Source organism: Clytia hemisphaerica, unplaced genomic scaffold (assembly GCF_902728285.1).
Source record: "Clytia hemisphaerica strain Z4C2 unplaced genomic scaffold, Clytia hemisphaerica genome assembly, whole genome shotgun sequence".
NCBI lineage: Eukaryota > Metazoa > Cnidaria > Hydrozoa > Leptothecata > Clytiidae > Clytia > Clytia hemisphaerica.
In genome coordinates, this window is record NW_027103510.1 from 1726118 (window position 1) to 1745912 (window position 19795).

The following is a 19795-nucleotide window of genomic DNA, read 5'->3' on the forward strand; positions in this document are numbered from 1 at the left end:
ATCTGCCAAAATTGACCCCATTAAAGCACCCGCCCGTCACCTCAAACGTAGCACCCACGGGTAATTCTTGAAATAATTGATTGCAGTATGTAACAAATCTTAACACACAAAACGTTCTATTTTCTGGGAGTTAGAGTAACTGAAAAATGTCAATTTTGGGCTCAAAGCTAAGTTAACGGTCATTTAAGAGGTCGAAGTCGCTATGAAAAGAAAAAAATGCTGAGCTTGCCAAAACATTGCAGTTGTTTTAACGTGGATTGTTTTATTTGGCTTTTTAAAAGTACATAATGCAGACCATCAATTCAGAGCGCTTCGTTGTGGGTTTTTTTCTTCAAAATATTAATAAAAATGGGCATGTAAGTTATGTGGTAGGCACCACAAATAAAAAATGTTCCGATGGTCCATTGCTTTTGCAAGATCGGCAAACAGTTTCATAAATGTAGAGATTAAAGATTTTGATTTTAAATAAGAGTGATATCGTTTGCTTACTCATCAATTTTAATTCACAAGCTTTTTCACATTGGATTGACAAGATTGACACAGATGTGGAGCAAGATTGGTCAGAAATATGAAAAGAAAAACATTTTTTTGTTTATATAACCATGAACATATAACAATAGCAAGACACTGTCCTGATATGAAATATGTGTCTGATATGAAACAGGAACACTTATGTAAAAACAAAACCTTTAACTGTAGACAATGACAAAAACAAAGGGTAAGTTTATTAATGGTGAAATATTGGAATAACCTAAAATCCCACCCCCCCCTCTGAAAAGACGGTAATTATATCGATTCTTCTATTTTGACTCCATTATTGCTCATAAAAAATGTGGTAAAGCTATCAATTTCAGACCATTAACATTGTTAAAGATATCGGAATTTTAATACGTTCTCTCTTACTGTGTATATTGTATTATCAATTTTCCTTCCCAATAAATTACAAAATCAATATCTGTTTTAAAACTAAAACAGAAATGTCGTATAAGCTTTAGAGTCAGATAAAAATGTAAAAAAAATAAAAAAATTAATAGCCAAATAGCTAAAAGTCAAACTAAAATATCGATTTTACCGAACCATTTTAAACAATTGGCAACAGTTCATTTTCTTTAAAGGTTTGAACTAGGTTTGAAGCTTTCCTTTTTTGGTCCGGGGGGGGGGGGGTACTTAGGCAAAAATGGGTGCTGGGTATGTGCGGACGGTAAGGCTCGGGTAAGTTATGGCATGTCTTAAAATTACCATAATTTTTAGATCGCATTAGTCGACAGAAAATGACCAAACAAATGACTGAACATAAAGGGTACTATCATGTGGTTTCTAACCTGATGTGTAACCTAATTGTTTTTTCGCTGATTTTTGCGAAAAATCGCAAAAACTGATTATTACGTAATAATCGATGACGTCATCAAAACTAAAAATTGAATTTCTCAAGAATGGTTTATCTAATTGTCTTCAAACTTTCACCAAAGATGTATCTTACTAAAGTCGATCATCTTAAAAAAAAATTTTTTCGAAATTTTGATGACGTCAGTAGAAAATAAGATTTCTCATTTTTTACTAATTTCTGCTGACGTCATCAAAATTTCGAAAAAGTTTTTTTTCAAATGATTGACTTTAGTAAGATACATCTTTGGTGAAAGTTTGAAGACAATTAGATAAACCATTCTTGAGAAATTCAATTTTTAGTTTTGATGACGTCATCGATTATGACGTAATAATCAGTTTTTGCGGTTTTTCGCGAAAATCAGCTAAAAAACAATTAGGTTACACATCAGGTTAGAAACTACATCATAGTACCCTTCACGTTCAGTCATTTGTTTGGTCATTTTCTGTCGACTAATGCGATCTAAAAATTATGGTAATTTTCAGTTTTTGAGACATGCCATAACTTACCCGAGGGGTCGGTTTTTTGAAAATTTTTTGATTCAGAGTGAACAAATTGTAAAAAAAGTCTCTCTATGGGTCGGTTTTTGGAGGTCCCATCCGCACATACCCCTCATCCACCAACCCTAGTACCCCCATCCCTGGTATAACTACCTGACTATAAAACAGTACGACACAGTTTCCTAGTTGAACACTCTAGTTGAAATACAAAAATATGTCTAATACTAATAAAAAACCTTCAGAAAAATACAAATATTTAGGAGAATTTCTTCATCCTTCGTAACTGAACGTACGTCAGTAGCAAAAACGCAACGGTGATTCCACCTAGAGCCAACTGGTTCCACCACTGCCAGTCGGTCTCTATGCCAACTTTCTCCAGGTATTGGTAACCTGTCTCCGTCATACTGTAAGTAGAAATAGATAGAAATAATTTTAGGAGAATCATCCGGGTAAAGTAAACCAATTCGATTTATTGACGAGGCCCCCCAGCGGTAAGTCTGATCACATTATCACGCAATTTTTTGTCTTCAATCAAGATCACGAAAATCAGCAAACAATTTGGATAATAAAATTAGAAATAGTCCAAATCACTCATCACGGCTCAAAAATCTTTCAAATCACGATTACGTTTTGACTTCTGATCACGAAATCACGAAAAAAAAAATTCCAAATCACGTAATTACGCAAGAAAAAGTTCCTACCACGCTATCACGAAAACCGCTTGGGGGCCTCATTAAATTACCTCTTAAATGAACAATCGAGAAATGCTTGAACCGATACAATCGAGGAATCACCAAAAGATATTCGCGTATAAAAATCTGAAAAAAGACTGAAAACCCAAAAGCGTGTGAAAAATGACTAGAATCCCAAAAATCTCAAAACATTCCAAGAGTTCAACAAATCCACCAAAGAAACCAACCGCAATCAACCGCAATCAAGTCCACCAGTCACCTGAGACGTTGTATTTTTGCTCATCTTCTCCACATCACTTACTTTAACATTGAAGAACTTACCAAGGCAATGTTTCTGGAGTATTGCTTGTACAATTTGTGAACGTCAGCCCTTCCATTTCATTTAAAAGAAGGCTCTGAAGAGAGAAAAAGACAAAAATGACAATTGGACATGGTGGACTTCATCATATTAATCTTGTGAGGGATAAACGAAAGCATCCAGCGAGGTCCTTTTTTTAAACATCTGTTTCCCAGGCATAGCCTTCCTGGAAAATTTCATCTGTTGGCCAAAAGTTTCAAAAATCTTATTCCTAGAAATGAAGATCTGTTTCTCCTCAAAACCTAAATTTTTAATCTCAAAGTATCTTCCCTAGAAAATTTGATCTGTTTTCACAATTTTCAGAATTAAAATTTTGATATGTTCTCCTAAGCTTATGAGGAATAGGATATGTTTCCCTCTCCTGGAAATTTTCATCTGTTTCCCTTGCTTTTTGTGATTGATAACTGTTTTCCCTAGAAAGTTCAATCTGTTTCCAATGCAATATCATCTTTACATCCCTGTCTCACAGCCCCGGTGGAACTTTTTTCCTCTGTGGAGATAAAAATTCCTATTGAAATCCTAATGGGGATAGAAATTCTATTGTTTCAAGGTTAAAAGACCTAGTGGGGATGGTTTTGGAGTGCAATTTTTAAACATGGAGTTTCGAGTGGGGATGAAATTAAAGTCAATATCCCATTGGGGCTGAAATTCAAGGATGTTTTTCGAGTGGGGATGAAATTGTTGCTTAATTTACCAGCGGGACTGGGGTCCCAGCGGGTCTGTGACACATGGGTGTATCTTTTTTGGAAACAGATATCTGTTTCCCAATTTATTATGCCCGGGGGGGCAGCTGGGCAAAAGGACCGACGGGTATGTGCGGGTCCTAATGGTACCTTCTCCAATATGTTTAAAATGCACTGTAAGGGTCGGAAAAACTAGAGGTGCACTGTAAGGGTAGAAATTTCAGAAAATTCTTGAAAAATCTAGATATTTTGACCAAACAAGCTAGAATTTTGACCATTTTTTGCACGAAAGGGAACGAAAATTTGGGGGAAAATGCACTCTAAGGGTATGATTTTCACTGATTTTTGCTGCACTGTAAGGGTGCAATTTTAAAAGCCAATTTTTGGCCCGCACATACCGTCAGTCCGCAAACCCAGTGCCCCCCCCCCCGGGTTATTATGTCATCTCCTAGAAATATTGATCTGTTTCTCTCTGATGACGTCATCAGCTGGAGCGGGGAAACAGATAGCTTTAAGGAAAAGGTCTTTCCTAGAAAATCGGATCTGTTTCCCCATTTTTCAAAAAGCACTCTCTCCTGGAAAAGGGAAACAGATATTTCGGGGAAATGGGCTCGTTGGCTGCTTCTGGATAAAGCATGAAAAAAATCTCATATACTTTTTAAGTACTTTAACCAGTCAGAAAATGTATTTTGGCTGACTTTGACAGTGATGTTTATCTCCGGCAAAAAGATTTTCATCCCAGTAAATTTTTGAATTGCAATTGCCTTCAATGAAACTAAGGCTGACACACCAATATAACAGAAGTTTTAAAGTAAAAACTAAAAATGAACCTTTTCACAAACAGCAAAAAAAAAAAAAACTGAACTTACAGAAAAGCCATATTTGAAGATACTGATGTATTTGATCCATCTTAACCACACTGGTATACTTGAAAGGTTGTTCAAAAATCCACTAAAAATCTAAAAGAGAATGGAAGAGGAGCAAGATTGAAAGGGAGGAATTCTATGTCACACCTGTTGAATTCACTGTTGTAGGCTCTATATATGCAACAAATATTTCATAGGGTGATGCATAGGGCTTCAATCAATTCTTTTTTTCAAAAAGTCATATGTTATATTACATTGTAAAAGAAAGCCACCTAGAGAACTAAGCACACGCACTTTTATATATTCATCAATTCTCTAAAATCATTTTTGAAAATGTCCATACAAACTTTCCCACAGGATTAACTTGGATTCTTTGTCTAGACTTTTAAAGATTTCGCTTTGGTTGATAGCATTTGTAATGGGCCTTCAAAATCTGCTAAATTCATAAGCATAATGCCAGTGTAAATATTTACCAGCAATGGTTTTGTTGGTACCAGAAAACCAGAAGATAAGGACTAAAATATCTATAATACTTACCATCATCAGTACAAAAGGTAAGGAGACCAACAAGTTGGCGATAGCGATGTTGGACACACTACTGCTCACCATCAAACACACCGCTGCTGCAGCAAGGGAAATCAGTAACAGCGTCAATACGAAGACGAAAAATTTGACAACATCTTTTTGGAAACCCACTAAGAAGTATGAGATGCATGAGAAGAGGAGAATGGGTATTAGTCGAAGTGGGATGACATCACAGATGACTTTCGATATGAAGAACGCGGAACAACGGTAATATCCGTTCGCTGATTCATGCCTGTAACGGGAAGGAACAAAACTGAATTAATAGAATTAGATCTGAGGTCGAACTCCATTTGAAATGTATAACTTTCAGTACAAAGTGTTGATTGCCCTGTCAGAAAATCCCCCAGTCCTCGCGAAAGTAAGGGGGTTTAAAGCTTCCTGGCTACGTGCTGGCGATTCCAAAATAAGACAAACTGCACAGTGACGAGTATCCAATCTACTGATACGATAGCTAGCTGGATCAATGTTTCTTCTTTATGTACATTATTGATGCCAATAGCGGAATCAACAGTGGAGCATTTTCTAGAATTTCTACAATTCATTAGTCTGATTTGCAGTCATAACAATCAAAGGTGTCAAAACCATACAAAACAGATTTCAATAGCCTAGAAACACACTCACCTGAATATCCTTCGTTCGAGAAGAAAAACAGCGACCGCGCTCATGTTTGAAAACACCATGTTCGTCGTGACCAAGAAGAAGACGCCTGACCTATAAGAATGAAATGTAGAATATAAAAATCAATCGAGACTATCCAGTAGCGAATACCTCAACTACCAATTAAGGAAAGAGTGGTGGTCATTTGGTACAGGATAGTAAAACAAAGTATACTAGGCATTGAATGAATATTTGAAAAAGTTTAGAAAAAACGTTATCATTGGTTTTTGAACAAAATTCCGTAAATTTCGCTTAAAAAATGTCGAGAAAGGGAACCAACATTTGATGATTCAATAATTCACTTATTTGACGATGTCAGTTTTGGAATTGATCGATATGCCGAGTATTTAGATTTTTCTAAATATCATTTATAAATGGTAGCTATAATCTTTCTACGATTTCCGATGGAGCTTTAAGAACTGAGCAATATGGATACGGTAAGAAAAATAATAGTTTCTAATATAAAAAAACAGTGTTTCCAGGGTTTGGCTTATTCCGCTAATGGGTTATTTTATTCAAAGTATAATTAGACCAATCATACAAAAAATCCAGAAAAGCCCTTTTAGTCCAAATAAAACAAGTCTCAACAAACGAGGTCTAGGGGAGCGAGGAAGCAAATATTTTATTTATGAAAATCAGTAAAACCCATTCAATTAAAATTGAATGGCGGTCCTCTATATAAAACTGTTCTGTGAGTGCATTCTTGCGCGTATAAGGTTATGACAAGATTCCTGTTTTGACATAACTGTTCCGAAGCCGTGGTTCGGTGGTTTTTGTTCAATCAGAGAGGTTCAATGATTACCTAACTTAGCTTTAAGTTTACCACAGGCCATTTAAGGGGACTTTCAATCAAAAGGAAAACTTTCTAGACGTTGAATAGTATTATATAAATTCTTATAAATGGACCTTTGGACAATATTGTATATTCCATTTCCTTTTTTCTGTGACCCTGCACAGAAAAATTTTTCCCAAAATGAAGAAGAGGAAAAAATGTGATTTGTAGTCTGGGAAGAAAATTGAGAGAATGTAGACTGATTGCTTGGTTCTTATGAATGGATCATGTCAGATTGCTTAGTTGTTACTAAAGTTCATTCTGACAATAAAATTAAATTTTGTTTTTGTAATTTCTGAAAACCGTTGGAAAGATAATTCCAAGTTCTTATATTTTTAGAATGATGGCGCTTGTGCTAGAAACTTTATTTTTTGTACGAAGGACCTTAAAAAGGTATAAAATATGTTGGGGAAGCACTTTCTTCATTTCTAGTCAATCTAATTTTCACTGTCCAATAGTTGGTCACTAAATCTTTGGAACCCAAAAAGATATTCACACATACCTGTTTACTAGTCCAGTATTGATTCCCAAATCCAAATTGTAATAAATTGCTCCAATCAATAAACCCATGAAAATATTCGTAAAAACCTATAATAAAAAGAGTGAAAATATGAAGATAAACTACTTTTAGAATAGTCAAAAAACGAATTATAGAAAGATTCAGATAATAGAAGTTCGAATGAGCGAGAGGCTACTGTACCATGAAAATAATTTGAATCGCAGTAATAAGATGACAATTATAATGAAATACCTGAGAAGCGAATGTCCGAGGGTCCCTCAGAACGTTAATAGATGTCCGGTGTGAGACGCATAGTAACTGGAAAGGAAAAATAGGAAAATAAATAAATACAATTTAGCCTTCTTATGCTCTCATCAAATTGAGATAATGGTTTTTTGGCAAATCCACGAAATTAAAAATTCCACAAAACAAGAATATTCTCATGATTTAAAAAATCATTGGTGTTTTTGAGGCAAAATAAGCCATATCTTAAACAAAAATTCCTCTCAAACTTCCGAATTTTGAGCTATGAACTGCGAAATTAAATTTCGCGAAAATTTCTTTTTTTTTTGGAAATTCAATCCATCAAAGCGCGAAATAAATCTTTCTAGTCATAGGGCTAAAGCTAGCAGTACTTTCTTTGTTAGGGCATTTGTTACAAAGTGGCAAACATAAATCAAAAGTTTAAGGTACCTGCTTTAAGAAGGAAGAGTTATAGGTGACTTGAGCAGTATCAGCGCTATGACTCTGATTGAACTTGGCTTCTTCGACTGAAGGGTAGATAGAACGATCCGTCTCTGCTTTGATTAACGATGTTTTGTACTGACTTGCGAAGGAGGGCGCTGCAATAATTTCCTGACCATTCTTATTCAAATTGACTGCATCTGAAATCGAAAATAAGGTTTTATGAATTAGCGTCTTGATGATACTTAAGGCTGGTCTCCACTTCCGCGCGCTGCGATTTTTTTGCTTGGAAATAGCGACTAATAACGTGGAAACTTTGCTCAAAAAAGTGCGATCGCAACGCGCGCAAGTGGAGACCGACCTTTATACTCTGCATCCGGGGCAGATACTGAGTTGGCAAGCCATGGGTTCACATTGCTTGTGAGCTTGTACCCTTAAACACGCCGTAAGGTCCCGTACATGCTGTTATATCAATTATACTCAAATTTCAAGATGGCAAATTCAAAATAATCTCACCCTAAAATATTTTCTTCAGATAGCATGGAAACATGGAAACGAGGCCAACTGTTAGTTTTAATGTCCTTGGACTCTAGTACCTTTTTTTCTCGGCTATTGAGATTAACCTTTACCACGCCGAGGCCGTAAATTTACGTTCTAATATATAGCCGAGGCCGTAAATATACGTTTTTCATGGGGTGTTAAGAAAAGCCGCCCTACCGCCTTAAAGACGCCTTTAAATCCCGGGAAATGTCTTATATGACGGAGAGAAAATGTAAACAAACTATTTTCAATAGTTTGAAACCACCTACTTTCGATTTTAACTGTCAAAACAAACTGGAAAATCAGGCAAAATATTCTTTTGGAAATTATGAGCTCATTGACTGCTGTAACTAACTTTTTATGTTTATTTAGTGGAAAATGGTTTGTTTTATTGGTTGGAAATGTTATGTATTGCTTGTTTGTAGTTTAGTCAGTGTTTGAGGTAAGTTTCTGCCTCCTTATTCTTTAGTATGACGGTACATTAAGGGTGAGGACTGGAGGCTTGTCGGCCGCCATCGACCGTCACCGAAACCCAAGTTAAGGCTTCTGATAAGGCTGCAAAGAGTTTCAAAGTATATATACTATGTTATTTCTATTGCTTTCATGCTGGTTGATGATAGGAAAGTTATTTTTAGCTGTTTTTAGTGATATTTCCCATAAAAATTACCTCAAGGGGCCTCTGCCTTACGTGCCTCTGATTTACGTGGAAATTATCTCGAAAACCAAGGTTTTCTAAAAATGAATTCTGCTTTTTCTAGTAAAGGTATGATTGTGATTTTTTGGCTAGCAGTTGTAGTTATAATGGTGGACAAAATGAGCCAGAAAATTATGGTATCGCAAATGTTCTCCCCACTTTTTTTTTAACCGGAACTTAAAATTTTGAAAAATATGACAAATTGCGTTTTGAATTTTTTTCAACTCTAAGGCAAAAGACTACTGTGTCACCATTGATAGAGGAAAATCCTTTATTTTAACATTTTTAGAAAGCAGGATAGCTGGGCTTTCCAGAATGGGCTTATTTTTTTGAATCGGTTTAGTAGATCAAAAGTTATGACGGAAAGCGTAAAACTGTCATTTTTCCCAAAAAGACAAGGCGTGCACGGGGTGAAGTTCCCAAAGAGAAGGCGTGGTAAAGGTTAAGCAATGAGTTGTGTTCTTGGGGTGCCTTTAAGCCTAACAGATACTTAAGTTCTCAGGATCTTTGTCCTTGAATATTCGTGCTCTGAAATATAGTTTGTGGTTCTTAGGCAAGACCAATTTGATTAGATGTTTTACGGGCCCAACTGACCCTGAAATTACAAAAGTCAAGATAAAAATAAAATATTTTTTGTTTTTCAAACTTAACTGTTATCCTCATTTCACATTTTAGCGATTCTGGAACTTCGATTCATATGAACTAATCGAATTTGTTAATTTGTAAAAATCAATTTGAATATTAACGGTGTAAAAAAAGTAAATTAATTTAGAAAAATAAAAAAGTGGGAAAATTGATAAAAAAATGTGCGAAAAGGGCAGATATGAAATCGATATAACCTCGTAAATATAAAATTGAGTGTTGATGAGATAACAAGACGATCTAAAAAACATTATTTTCGTTCGATAGAAAACCTATAACAGTATTAAAATTGTAAAATAAAGAAGGGAAAAAGAAGAAAAACAAGGATTGGAAATCATAATCTTATTCTATTGGGATTTGAAAACCACGAATGGATATATGAAAGATACGAAGAGAAGAGTGGGGTTGAGTTGATTAAAAATAATAAATATATAAAGAAAGAAGAAGAAAAGAAAGTAGAAGGGTATATTATAATAACGACGGCGCTTGGTACCACCTGCTGAGATTGTCCTAGAATGTCTCTCACTTGAGAGTGAGAAAGAAAATAGATTTGAAGTGTCAGGATTTTTTCCCTTTACTCAATAACTGATGTAAACTCAAAAGCAAATATACATTCGATATGATGATGGTGGTCTTATAAAATATGAAATTGCGTGCAATGACCGGTAATTTATGAGACCAGATTTGATCAAACGTGAAATTTTTCATATAAATTGGAATTTGAATGGAATACATTGTAGCTAACAGGAAGAAATATTTGAGCAAAGCATTATTTTTTTTCACAAGCATCGTTCAAACGTGGATTCGAGGACTTGAAATACCCAAGTGAAATTTTAGAACCTTTAAATGATGGATTGGATTTATGGGAAAGTTCTGTTTGTATTTTTGATGGTTCTAATGATGAAAAGTAAGTAAAATATCAGATATAAATGGAATACACCCCTGTCTCGCAGCCCCGGTGGAACTTCTTCCCACAGTGGGCATGGAAATTGCTATCAAAAACCCAATAGGAAAAAATTCTTATAACTTCAAGCTTAGAAAATCCACTGGAGACAACTTTGAAGTACAATCCTTTGAATTTCAAATGGGGTTGAAAACTAAGTCAATTTCCCCGTGGGATTGAAACTGTAGTGCATTTCTGATCGAGGACAAAATTTTCAAAGTCTTTCAAAGGAGTCTGTTCAAAGTCTTTCAAAGTCTTTCAAAGTCTTTCAAAGTCTTTCAAAGTCTTTCAAAGTCTTTCAAAGTCTTTGTCTTTGAAAGTCTTTCAAAGGTCTTTCAAAGTCTTTCAAAGTTCGAGTTTGAATCTCTGTGAGGTCATCGTAAATTCAGACATTTAGACATTTAGACACTATTATATTTAATCTCCGAGCAGATTCTGATATCCTCGCACATGGTACGTAGTCACTCTAAAGGCCAAGGCTCCATTATAGCCCATAACAATAGCTTTGGAGCAGAATATGGTGTTCGCAGATTTGTTATGTGATTACGTCATATGTCATATTCAATTATGTTCGACACGATTTACATTAGCCTAACTAGACGTCACCCGCGTTTTTTACGCAATTAAGAAACGAGATGAAAAATTCCGGTTTTTAGTGAGGTGCTCGCTAGATTTACATAAGAACCAGTAAATTTTGGCTCAGCATTGGATGTTCTTAGTTTTTCCAGGGATATGTTATAGCGTAGCTGGATAACGCACATTTGAAAAAGCCTTGTTCTATCTCTGTCCCTGACATTAAAATTTGATATGATATTAAACTTTTTTAATTACAAATTCGTGAAATTTGGATTTCTTTTTAGCCAATGATTCGGCTGCTGCATTTATTGTTCACGATTAAAAACTTTTAATTATCAAGAGGGTCTGTAAAACATTGGTGAATGACAATTTAAAAAAATGAAAAACATTGTTTTCATTAGTAAAGTTATAAGAAATTTCTTCTGTAGATTATAAATAGCTCTTTTTCATTTGAAATACCGCGCTACACCGCGGGGTGCCTCACTTTCTAACTGATATTTTCAGATAGCAAGTCGGTATGTCTGATTATGGAAAAAATTTCAAGTCAATTGAAACAATATTTGTCAAAATATTTACATCCGAAATTTTTAAAGAGAAATCATGAAAGCTTCTCAAATTCATAACACACGCTGATAAAATTAGATTTCATTTACAAAGAAGCTTTTGGGGTATCTTTTGCAAATATTATTTTGATGAAAAGCGGGAACATCATAGCAAAATATAGGCAAACGTACTGCATGAATACTATGTCTGCTTCATTTTTCTTATAAAAACAGAACACTCAAGGGGACAGAGATGGATTTCTATTATGAACAGTTTACAATAGAAAAGACAAAGAAGCAATCCGCTAAGGAATTCTCGTCCTTCATCCAGCTACGCTATAACATATCCCTGGTTTTTCGAACTTTTATGACATGATTTACCTGGAGACTTTAAAATGAAATCATTTAAAATCAACAGCATTTCAGTTTCAACTTTGAAATCCGAGACTGGAGCTGTTTTTAATTATTCTCATAAATAAGAATGAGTCACATCTATTGACAGTTATACTTTGATTGTTATTTCTTTCTGTTTTTCAGTTTGTTTGGCTGGATTTTCTGGTAAACCCAGTTGTTTAGACACATTAAGCGGAGCGTACCGTATAGAAATGCCATTTATAAATATATCACGGACTAACCGGACCAGCGAAGGAATCATTCCGCAGATTTTCGAGAAAGCAATGCGGGCATGTTGTCGTGGAGAATTCCAAATTGATTATGATCAGCAATTCGAAACACAGGGACAAGTTATAGAAATACTGAAGAATTTCACCATACATTTTGCACTACCTATTCAGAAAGATCATAAAAGCAAAAAACATTTGCATAACCCTTTCGTATCAATAGGTAAGTATATCTAGTTTTTTTCATATTTTTTTAGTCAATTTAACGTCTAATTCATGGATAATTTTGAATGATTATTCGAATTCCTGCTTTCCACAAAAAAGCCATCAAACCATCTTTAATAACATTTGAACAATTTTTCAACATGATAAGATAAGACAAGAGATTTTGCACATTTGGGAAGTTTTAAAATTACATATTATCAGCTTTCGGAACTTTACGATATGGGTCAAAATCATAGATTTTTAAAGCCCAAAGGGCAAGATATCGTGCTTTTGCTGAAAAGTGTGCCGAGGTTAGGTAGAAAATCCTACCTAAGTCACGTGACATTACAATAGAATTTCAGCGCTTGACCAATCAGAAGCTTCGCGGGTTTTCGAAAACAATAGCAGCAATATTTTTTTACGATATATTCACTTTTTTTTACTTGGAAGAGCTTAAAGCACTCCATCTAGCCCGTCGGGCTTTATAAATCTATGGTCAAAATCTGTGCTTTCATTTCCCATTTCAAATGCTCCTTGATGCACCATTCTCTTTGACAGTCATCTTTATTCAATTTTTCAGTACAAAGCCCTGGTTTAGCATTTTACGTTGTTGGAGAATCCAGCATTGGTAAAGAGATAATGAATGCTTTGATGCCGTCATGGTCTGTCTTTGCTCTGCTGCTGGTCCTTGTGGCTATCTCTGGTTCTATATATGCTCTAATTGTAGGTAGCTTTTTCACCCTCGATTAAAATCACAACTTTGACCTGTTGTCGAGTGTGACGATAGTGTATATTGCCAAGTTAAATTATATTCCTGTATCATAATAAGCTCTTTAATCAAAGAGGTCTCATTTTTTTAGTAACTTCTTTTCAATATAGTCATACTCCATTCGATGATAACAATCACTTTATGTTGAATTTAACTTTGAAAAATTGTCAATTTTTCCCTTATTTGGGGGTTACGAGTTTTGCGAATAACGTCATAGTTTCTGGCCGCAAAAACTTTTGCCAGGCCTAATTCGCGGGTCCCTTACCTCTCAAAAAAGTCTCAATATCCTTTCGAACCAATCACATGAGATTGCGTCCTAAGAAAGACGCTAGCATCCTAAAGGTTGGCCACCTACCAATACAAAACTTTTTAGAGATTTTTCCCCATTCTTCCATATAGAACTCGTAGACTGGCCTTAGTAAAGCACAGCAATCTGATGTCTTGTTAGCTTTGGTCTGAATCTCTCTTTGTTTGACTTGATCATTTGACTTGCTTTCAGGAGATGATTAGTCTCTCTCTGGATGGTGAAGAGTATCCTGCTTTTCATCAAGGGGTCTGGGCAGGAATTTGGTGGGCCTTTGTTTCCATGACTACAGTTGGGTGAGTTAATTAAGTTACATTCTTGAGTTATAGTTTTTTAGTAGAAGTGTGGAGTCTTTTCACCTTTTCACCACAAGATAATTTCTGACTTATACTTTTGTTTTTACAAAAGTAAATATTCCACAGATTGAACTTTAACTTAAAACATATTTTCTAGTTCTTGTAATCAATAATTTAGTTGAAATTGGCGTTGGAGTTGGTTCTGGCGGAACCAGCACTTTAAAATAGCAATCAAATAAAGCTTCCATATTTTCGGAAAAAAGTAGGGGGAGGGGGTATTTAATCGAATTTGAAAATCCAAAATGCATTTTGAGACTAAAACCCACATCAAAGAATGAAAGACTTGAGACCTGAAACTTTCATTTCTAGATACGGCGATATATGTCCAAAGACGAAACCTGGTCGTATATTCAGCATTGTATGGGTGATCACAGGAGTTGCAAGCTGTGCATTATTCACGTCCTACATGACGACGGTTTTGACGTCCATTTGTATGACGGAAGACGTGTCTCTGACGGCAACCAAGGTAAAAACAACAAATAACACTCCATTCACACACTAAAAATTTGTTTTTATTCGAACTCTTGAGCATTAATTTCCTTTGAGCTGTTTGGTCAACCTTTTTGTAAAAAAGTTTCTTTATAATTGTTGAATGATGGCCGATTGGTTTGAAGTGCCGACTGTTCCTTTCAGTCTAAGGAAAGCACAAAAGATTCACAAAGGATATTGGGAAAACAACCAAAAGTCGGCGAGTCCAAGAATACTGCACTATTCACGGCAAAATATCGATTGCATCAGATAGCTTTAGAGAGTAAATAGAAAAAAGTGGTTATATAAGGTTCAGAAAGAGGTGTCTGTTATGAAGGAACGCCCTCTTTAAACCTTTTGAATCTCCTTTCCCAATTTCTTTTAGGTTGGCGTCCTAACTGAAAGCGAAGAACATCGGTTTGCCATGAAACGAAATTCAATGCCTCAAGGTAAATCCTTCCTTATTTCCTGAAAGAGCCAAAGGCGTTCAAAAGAGTTCAATGATAGTAACAATATATAGGTCATTTAAAGATTTTGAGAGTTTTAAAAGGATTTCTGAGTTTTCTAAACCAAGCTACAATGGTGGAACAAAGGTTTGTAAAACTTTTAAAAAAATCCCTAAAAGTGTCAATCTTTTTCACACTTGGGGAAATTCATTGGCAGAAAATATCAATATGCTTGCCAGGAGTCCTTATGACTTCAGTCCGTATGATTTTTGGACTTCCAAGACTTCCAAGGACTGAAAATGGGTGAACCTCGGCCACACAGATTGTAGGTGCACCAGAGAGCTCTGAAAAGTTGTTTTTCATGAAGGAACCTCCTCAAATATGGTCTAGTTAGTTGTTTTCTCGAAGGAGATGAAGAGGAAAACTCGTCGAGTCTTCAATCTCAGACCAAAAAAGGCCTGAAGGTGACGACATTCATTTCCTTCAATATTGTGTGGATCAAAAAAACATCATTGGCTTTATTTCATGGATTTTTGAAAAGTCTACAATCTTTTGCCCATGGTTGTAGCTATGAAAGTTGCACCGTCTTTTAACCTCTGTTGGGCAAATCAATATATTTGTAGCATTTCCAACGATAAATGAAGTCATAGATGCTTTAAAACGCCGTGAAGTTCGTGGTATCTTAATCGATAGTTACATAGCAGCCGAATATGAAGAACAACTGAAATCGTTCAAGAGACAAATGGTCATTGAATATATCACAAGTTATGGTGTGGTGTTTTTAAACGAAGGTGTTCGCTTCTCAGATTGTGTGCGAGATTATGTGTTTTCAAGACAGAATGAAATATCAGAGATTATACGACAGAACGTACAATTATTAGAGGTATGTAGGTTCTCTTCCTTCCATGGGTTATTGCGATAAAAGTACTAATCTTGCCACAGATACATGACTTGTGGCTCAACTTTCAGGAGGCAAAAAGATTAGAACAGGGTCAGAGGCGTCTAATGTTCACAAAGTTCATAGTTACTGTGCTGGTATAATATCAGGGTTGGTCAAAGCAAAATTTTTAGAAAATGAGCTAGAATGTTAAGCAACCTCAGGTCTGACCCGAAAACTCTTCGAGCATCTTCCTATTTTTTACTAGGGGAAGCATCTTGGGGGTCAAAGAATATGGCTTAATTGTTTTATTCTTGGATAATGATAATGATTCATTGGGATCACGTCGAAATTTCACCGAAGAAAAATGTTGTGCTATAATTCTTTTATTAGGTTTCCACGACGAGTGCTGCAGCAGAGAAATCGAACAATTTGATTGATGTTAAGAGTCCTTCATTTTTCTATATCGTAACTGGTGTGATTGGAATATTAGTGGTGGCAGCTTTCTTTGGCACGATATGGGATATTAGAAAAAGACAAATGGAAAAACGTGAGTATTGTACAAATGAAGTAAAAGCCCGAATGGTTAGAAGCGAATCTTTAACCTTTCTTAGCCAAGCAAAAGCGAAGCCTTAGAATATACGCCGTATTTTTGACTATGGATTAAATTTAGCGGTTTCTTTGTTTTCGAGTGGTATATTTTTTGAAATCTGGCGAAAAAGTTTACTTTCAATCTGAAATTTGTACAAAAACCACGCGGGCCGCTCAAGGATTTGGGGATTTAGCGGCTTCAAATCCTACGTAGGAGGGATTTATGCAATGAATACAGATAAAAGTTATCAAAGAGCTAAAAAAAAACATACGTCAAAGAACTTCGGGGTATAATTTTTTCTCTGTAACAGTGCGATCAACGGAATCAATCCGGTACAGCTATTAGGGTGTTTGGAACTGTTTTAAGATTAGTTGTTGCAAGTAGAAATGAATGAAATGTAATTAAGAAGAGAAAATTACATTAATTGGTTGTGGACAATTAACCAGTTAATATCTAAGAATATCTATGAAAATTATCCCATTCTCACATAACCTTCGATAGCTCAGTTGGTAGAGCGGAGGACTGTAGATGTGAATGAGCAGATATCCTTAGGTCGCTGGTTCAAATCCGGCTCGAAGGACTAATTTTCTATGATTTTTTTTTCTAACGAGATTTCTTTTTCACTTGGTGTATATCAGATTCTTTCATATTGGAAGTTTATCGTGGCTTGGATCACGAGATTTACGTTTGGCTACGTTTCGAGAGATTCTTCTCCCATCATCGGATCCTTTCATCTTTTTAATAAAGAGTCAAATACAGAATTTAAGAACCTTTTATGATGGTAATACAGCAGCAAATTTTCTTAAACCTAACTAAAAAGAAATACAAAAAGGCCACTCACAACATCTTTTGACTCTCCGTTCGAATCTGGTGGTACGTTTTTAGATAGAAAGCATTGATATTTAACGTGGAACAATGAGAACTGGTGACTGCTATTTTCAGCAATCTTTAGCTGTAGCTATTTTTGATTTGTCAAAAACAGTTCCAATGACAACACGAGTGATCTATCCCACTTTTCCGGCCTAACCAACCTGGTCGACTCTAAGTGACGACACCACATCGATTGCTTCAATTGATCTTTAAAGATGACATCGTGGAGATCGAATTAAGCTTGACAAACAATTCAGATTACAGGAAGCTTGGCCGAGCAAATAGAAATATTGATAACGGCTCTCGACTTCGAAAATACAAAAAACAACAGAAATTTGAACACTGAGTTTCTGCTGGTTTTAATACACGTTTTTTTTATAAGAACAAACTATATAAGAACATAAGGCTTCGCTGGCCAAAATGTTAAGAACAAGTTAAGAAGATTTAAGACTTTGTGGACTGAAAAACACCCTATTTCTTAGGAAAATGGTCAAAAATATTCAAAAAAATGGTCAAAGTAAGAACATGTTAAGAACATTATTAGGCTTAAAACTCAAAAAGTTATTGAGAACATCCAAAGGCTTCAAAAATTTTGGATGCTCTTATAAAAAAATGTGTACTGGCTTTGATAATTGGTATTCTCCTTTTTTTCATTTTCAGTGAAGAAGTACAACCCCCACGAAGATATTTCTCTGTCCGAATGGCGTGCACGTTATAAATGTGACTTTCAACAGGTGTTGGAAGACATGCAAGGGGAATGTACAAGCATAAGTGATAAATGTACTTCTATACTGAAACAACTTCAAAGTAGTAATGGGATTGTATGTTTACGGAAAAAACGTTCGGATGATATGAGGATTGAGTATGACTACTAGTCCAAACACAACGTTGTGCCTAGCGCCCAGTGACGTCGAATCGACAGTTAGGAGACGGTAGAATGTCTGTAAGGAATGAAACCACGTTCACACGCTACGGTTCCGTTTCATTTCGAAACAAAATGAAGCCATTCTATTGGTGAATTCAAGTTTTACGTCATTTCTAACCAATAGAATGGCTTCACTTCGTTTCGGAGCGAAACGGGACCGTTACCTGCGAACATGGTCTGAGTTTGCGTATCATTCCTTGAGAAATCAATTCATGGTATTCATTTCGTAATGATTTCTATGGAAACAACCGGTTTTTGCCAGTAATGGCAAATTTTTAACAACTTTTCTCGAAGAAGTGAAGACGTCAACGATATTGTACCTCTCGGATACAACCGTCAGCTGTTGATTTGTACAATAGAGAAATACCGATGTTGGTTTATTCTCGATTAACCATCAACCACGTTCCTTGAGGTGGAAATTTGGTCAGCATTTTAAGCAAGAAATTTTATGGAGAATCGACCATAAAAATGTTTTTATAAAATATGTGTTAGTATGCCAATGTAAGTTTTTTAAGAATTGTTTTAAATAGCTCGGACATCCTTTTGGATTTGTCCATTAAACAATTCCATGCGAAATGGGAGGTTTTAAGATAGCATATAAATAATATTAGTCTGCTGGCTCATAGCCCAAAACTACATGAATGGATCAGGCTCTCCATAAAAATGGTACCGTGTCCAGTTTTAGAGCTGATTAGTCCGCCTTCTTGTTTCAATTCTGGTCGCACACAGCCCGATTTAAATGTTTAGAAATTCGAACGTTCGAAAATCTTACCAAGGTAAATTAAAAGACAATGTGGCGGACTTATCGATCTCAAAACTGGGCACACTTCCACGGGGAATCTATAAGCAGTTAGGCTATCTAGAGTGTAAATGAATATGATATCTGTGATCCATTCCAGTAATTATTTTAAAATACTGCCAAACAAAACACAAACCTCTTTGTTCCTTTTCGTTACCGGCAATAATGTCCAAAAAATGGTCGGCAGGATTGTTGTATGTTTCACACGGGTATCCTGTTGTAAAGAAATGAAAAGATGATATGGAAAGAGTAACTGAAACGCTTTGTGTTACTAACAGGACACCAGGGATCCAACCATTCGAAAAAGTCACAATTGAAATAGACGTGACGTGTTATGAACTCGAACACTCACTAACAAATTTGTTCGTGTTAAGGGAATTTCGAGCTATGGAGTAAGGTTTGTAAGGCATTATTAACGGATGGGACCATAAAACTTGTTCGAGTTATAGAGAAATTCGAATTAAATAGGTTCGAGCTAAACAGACTAACCTAAATCTTTGAAGTAAGTGATTGCGTTATTCGGATCGCCATGATAAACCATTTCACCAGCAGAAAGAAGAGTTAGAGTGTCGAATTGCTTGAATACTGAATATCGCGGTTGATGGATGGAGAATATGATGGTCCGACCTTTCTCGCATTGCCTGGAAATGGAATGGTCACAAACAAATCTTTATAAACCCTGAAGACAATTACTTATTCCTAAGTCCAGCGGTACCTATACTCATGAAAATATGATCAAAGATGGCAGATATAATGTAGTCTCGGGTTTTAAATAGAGGTCAGGACACCTAGGTCATCAATAGTCAATAGTCAATAGAAACTAATTTACAACTAACCTATTTTTTGGGGAACCATGTAAACCGGTCGTTCGAAAACGTAAAAGATAAA

The 19795-nt window shown here is 35.7% G+C and overlaps 2 protein-coding genes and 1 non-coding gene across 8 annotated transcripts in view; 2 read left to right on the top strand and 1 right to left on the bottom strand.

The window, feature by feature from the left end:
- Positions 1-1944: 1944 nt before the first annotated feature.
- Positions 1945-19795, bottom strand: part of LOC136799132 (broad substrate specificity ATP-binding cassette transporter ABCG2-like) — a 29213-nt gene continuing 11362 nt past the window's right edge. For all 6 annotated transcript variants that reach the window (XM_067055821.1, XM_067055820.1, XM_067055824.1 and 3 more), the window contains 10 exons: positions 19397-19548; positions 19044-19121; positions 7750-7940; positions 7309-7374; positions 7060-7145; positions 5690-5779; positions 5021-5300; positions 4487-4576; positions 2898-2971; positions 1945-2288 (listed from right to left, as the gene is read on the bottom strand). In XM_067055821.1, coding sequence (XP_066911922.1) covers positions 2141-2288; positions 2898-2971; positions 4487-4576; positions 5021-5300; positions 5690-5779; positions 7060-7145; positions 7309-7374; positions 7750-7940; positions 19044-19121; positions 19397-19548 — 1255 coding nt within the window. In that variant the 3' untranslated portion in view covers positions 1945-2140. The remainder of the gene's footprint in view (positions 2289-2897; positions 2972-4486; positions 4577-5020; positions 5301-5689; positions 5780-7059; positions 7146-7308; positions 7375-7749; positions 7941-19043; positions 19122-19396; positions 19549-19795) is intronic.
- Positions 9858-18870, top strand: LOC136799133 (uncharacterized). Its single transcript, XM_067055826.1, has 9 exons — positions 9858-10523; positions 12215-12520; positions 13082-13224; positions 13770-13870; positions 14240-14396; positions 14784-14847; positions 15468-15727; positions 16115-16271; positions 17844-18870. The coding sequence occupies exons 1-9, from the start codon at positions 10463-10465 to the stop codon at positions 18056-18058; spliced, it is 1464 nt and encodes a 487-aa protein (XP_066911927.1). The 5' UTR covers positions 9858-10462; the 3' UTR covers positions 18059-18870.
- On the top strand, positions 16805-16893 carry Trnay-gua (transfer RNA tyrosine (anticodon GUA)). The gene is given in 2 exon segments: positions 16805-16841; positions 16858-16893. It is a non-coding gene; the product is annotated as a tRNA-Tyr (tRNA).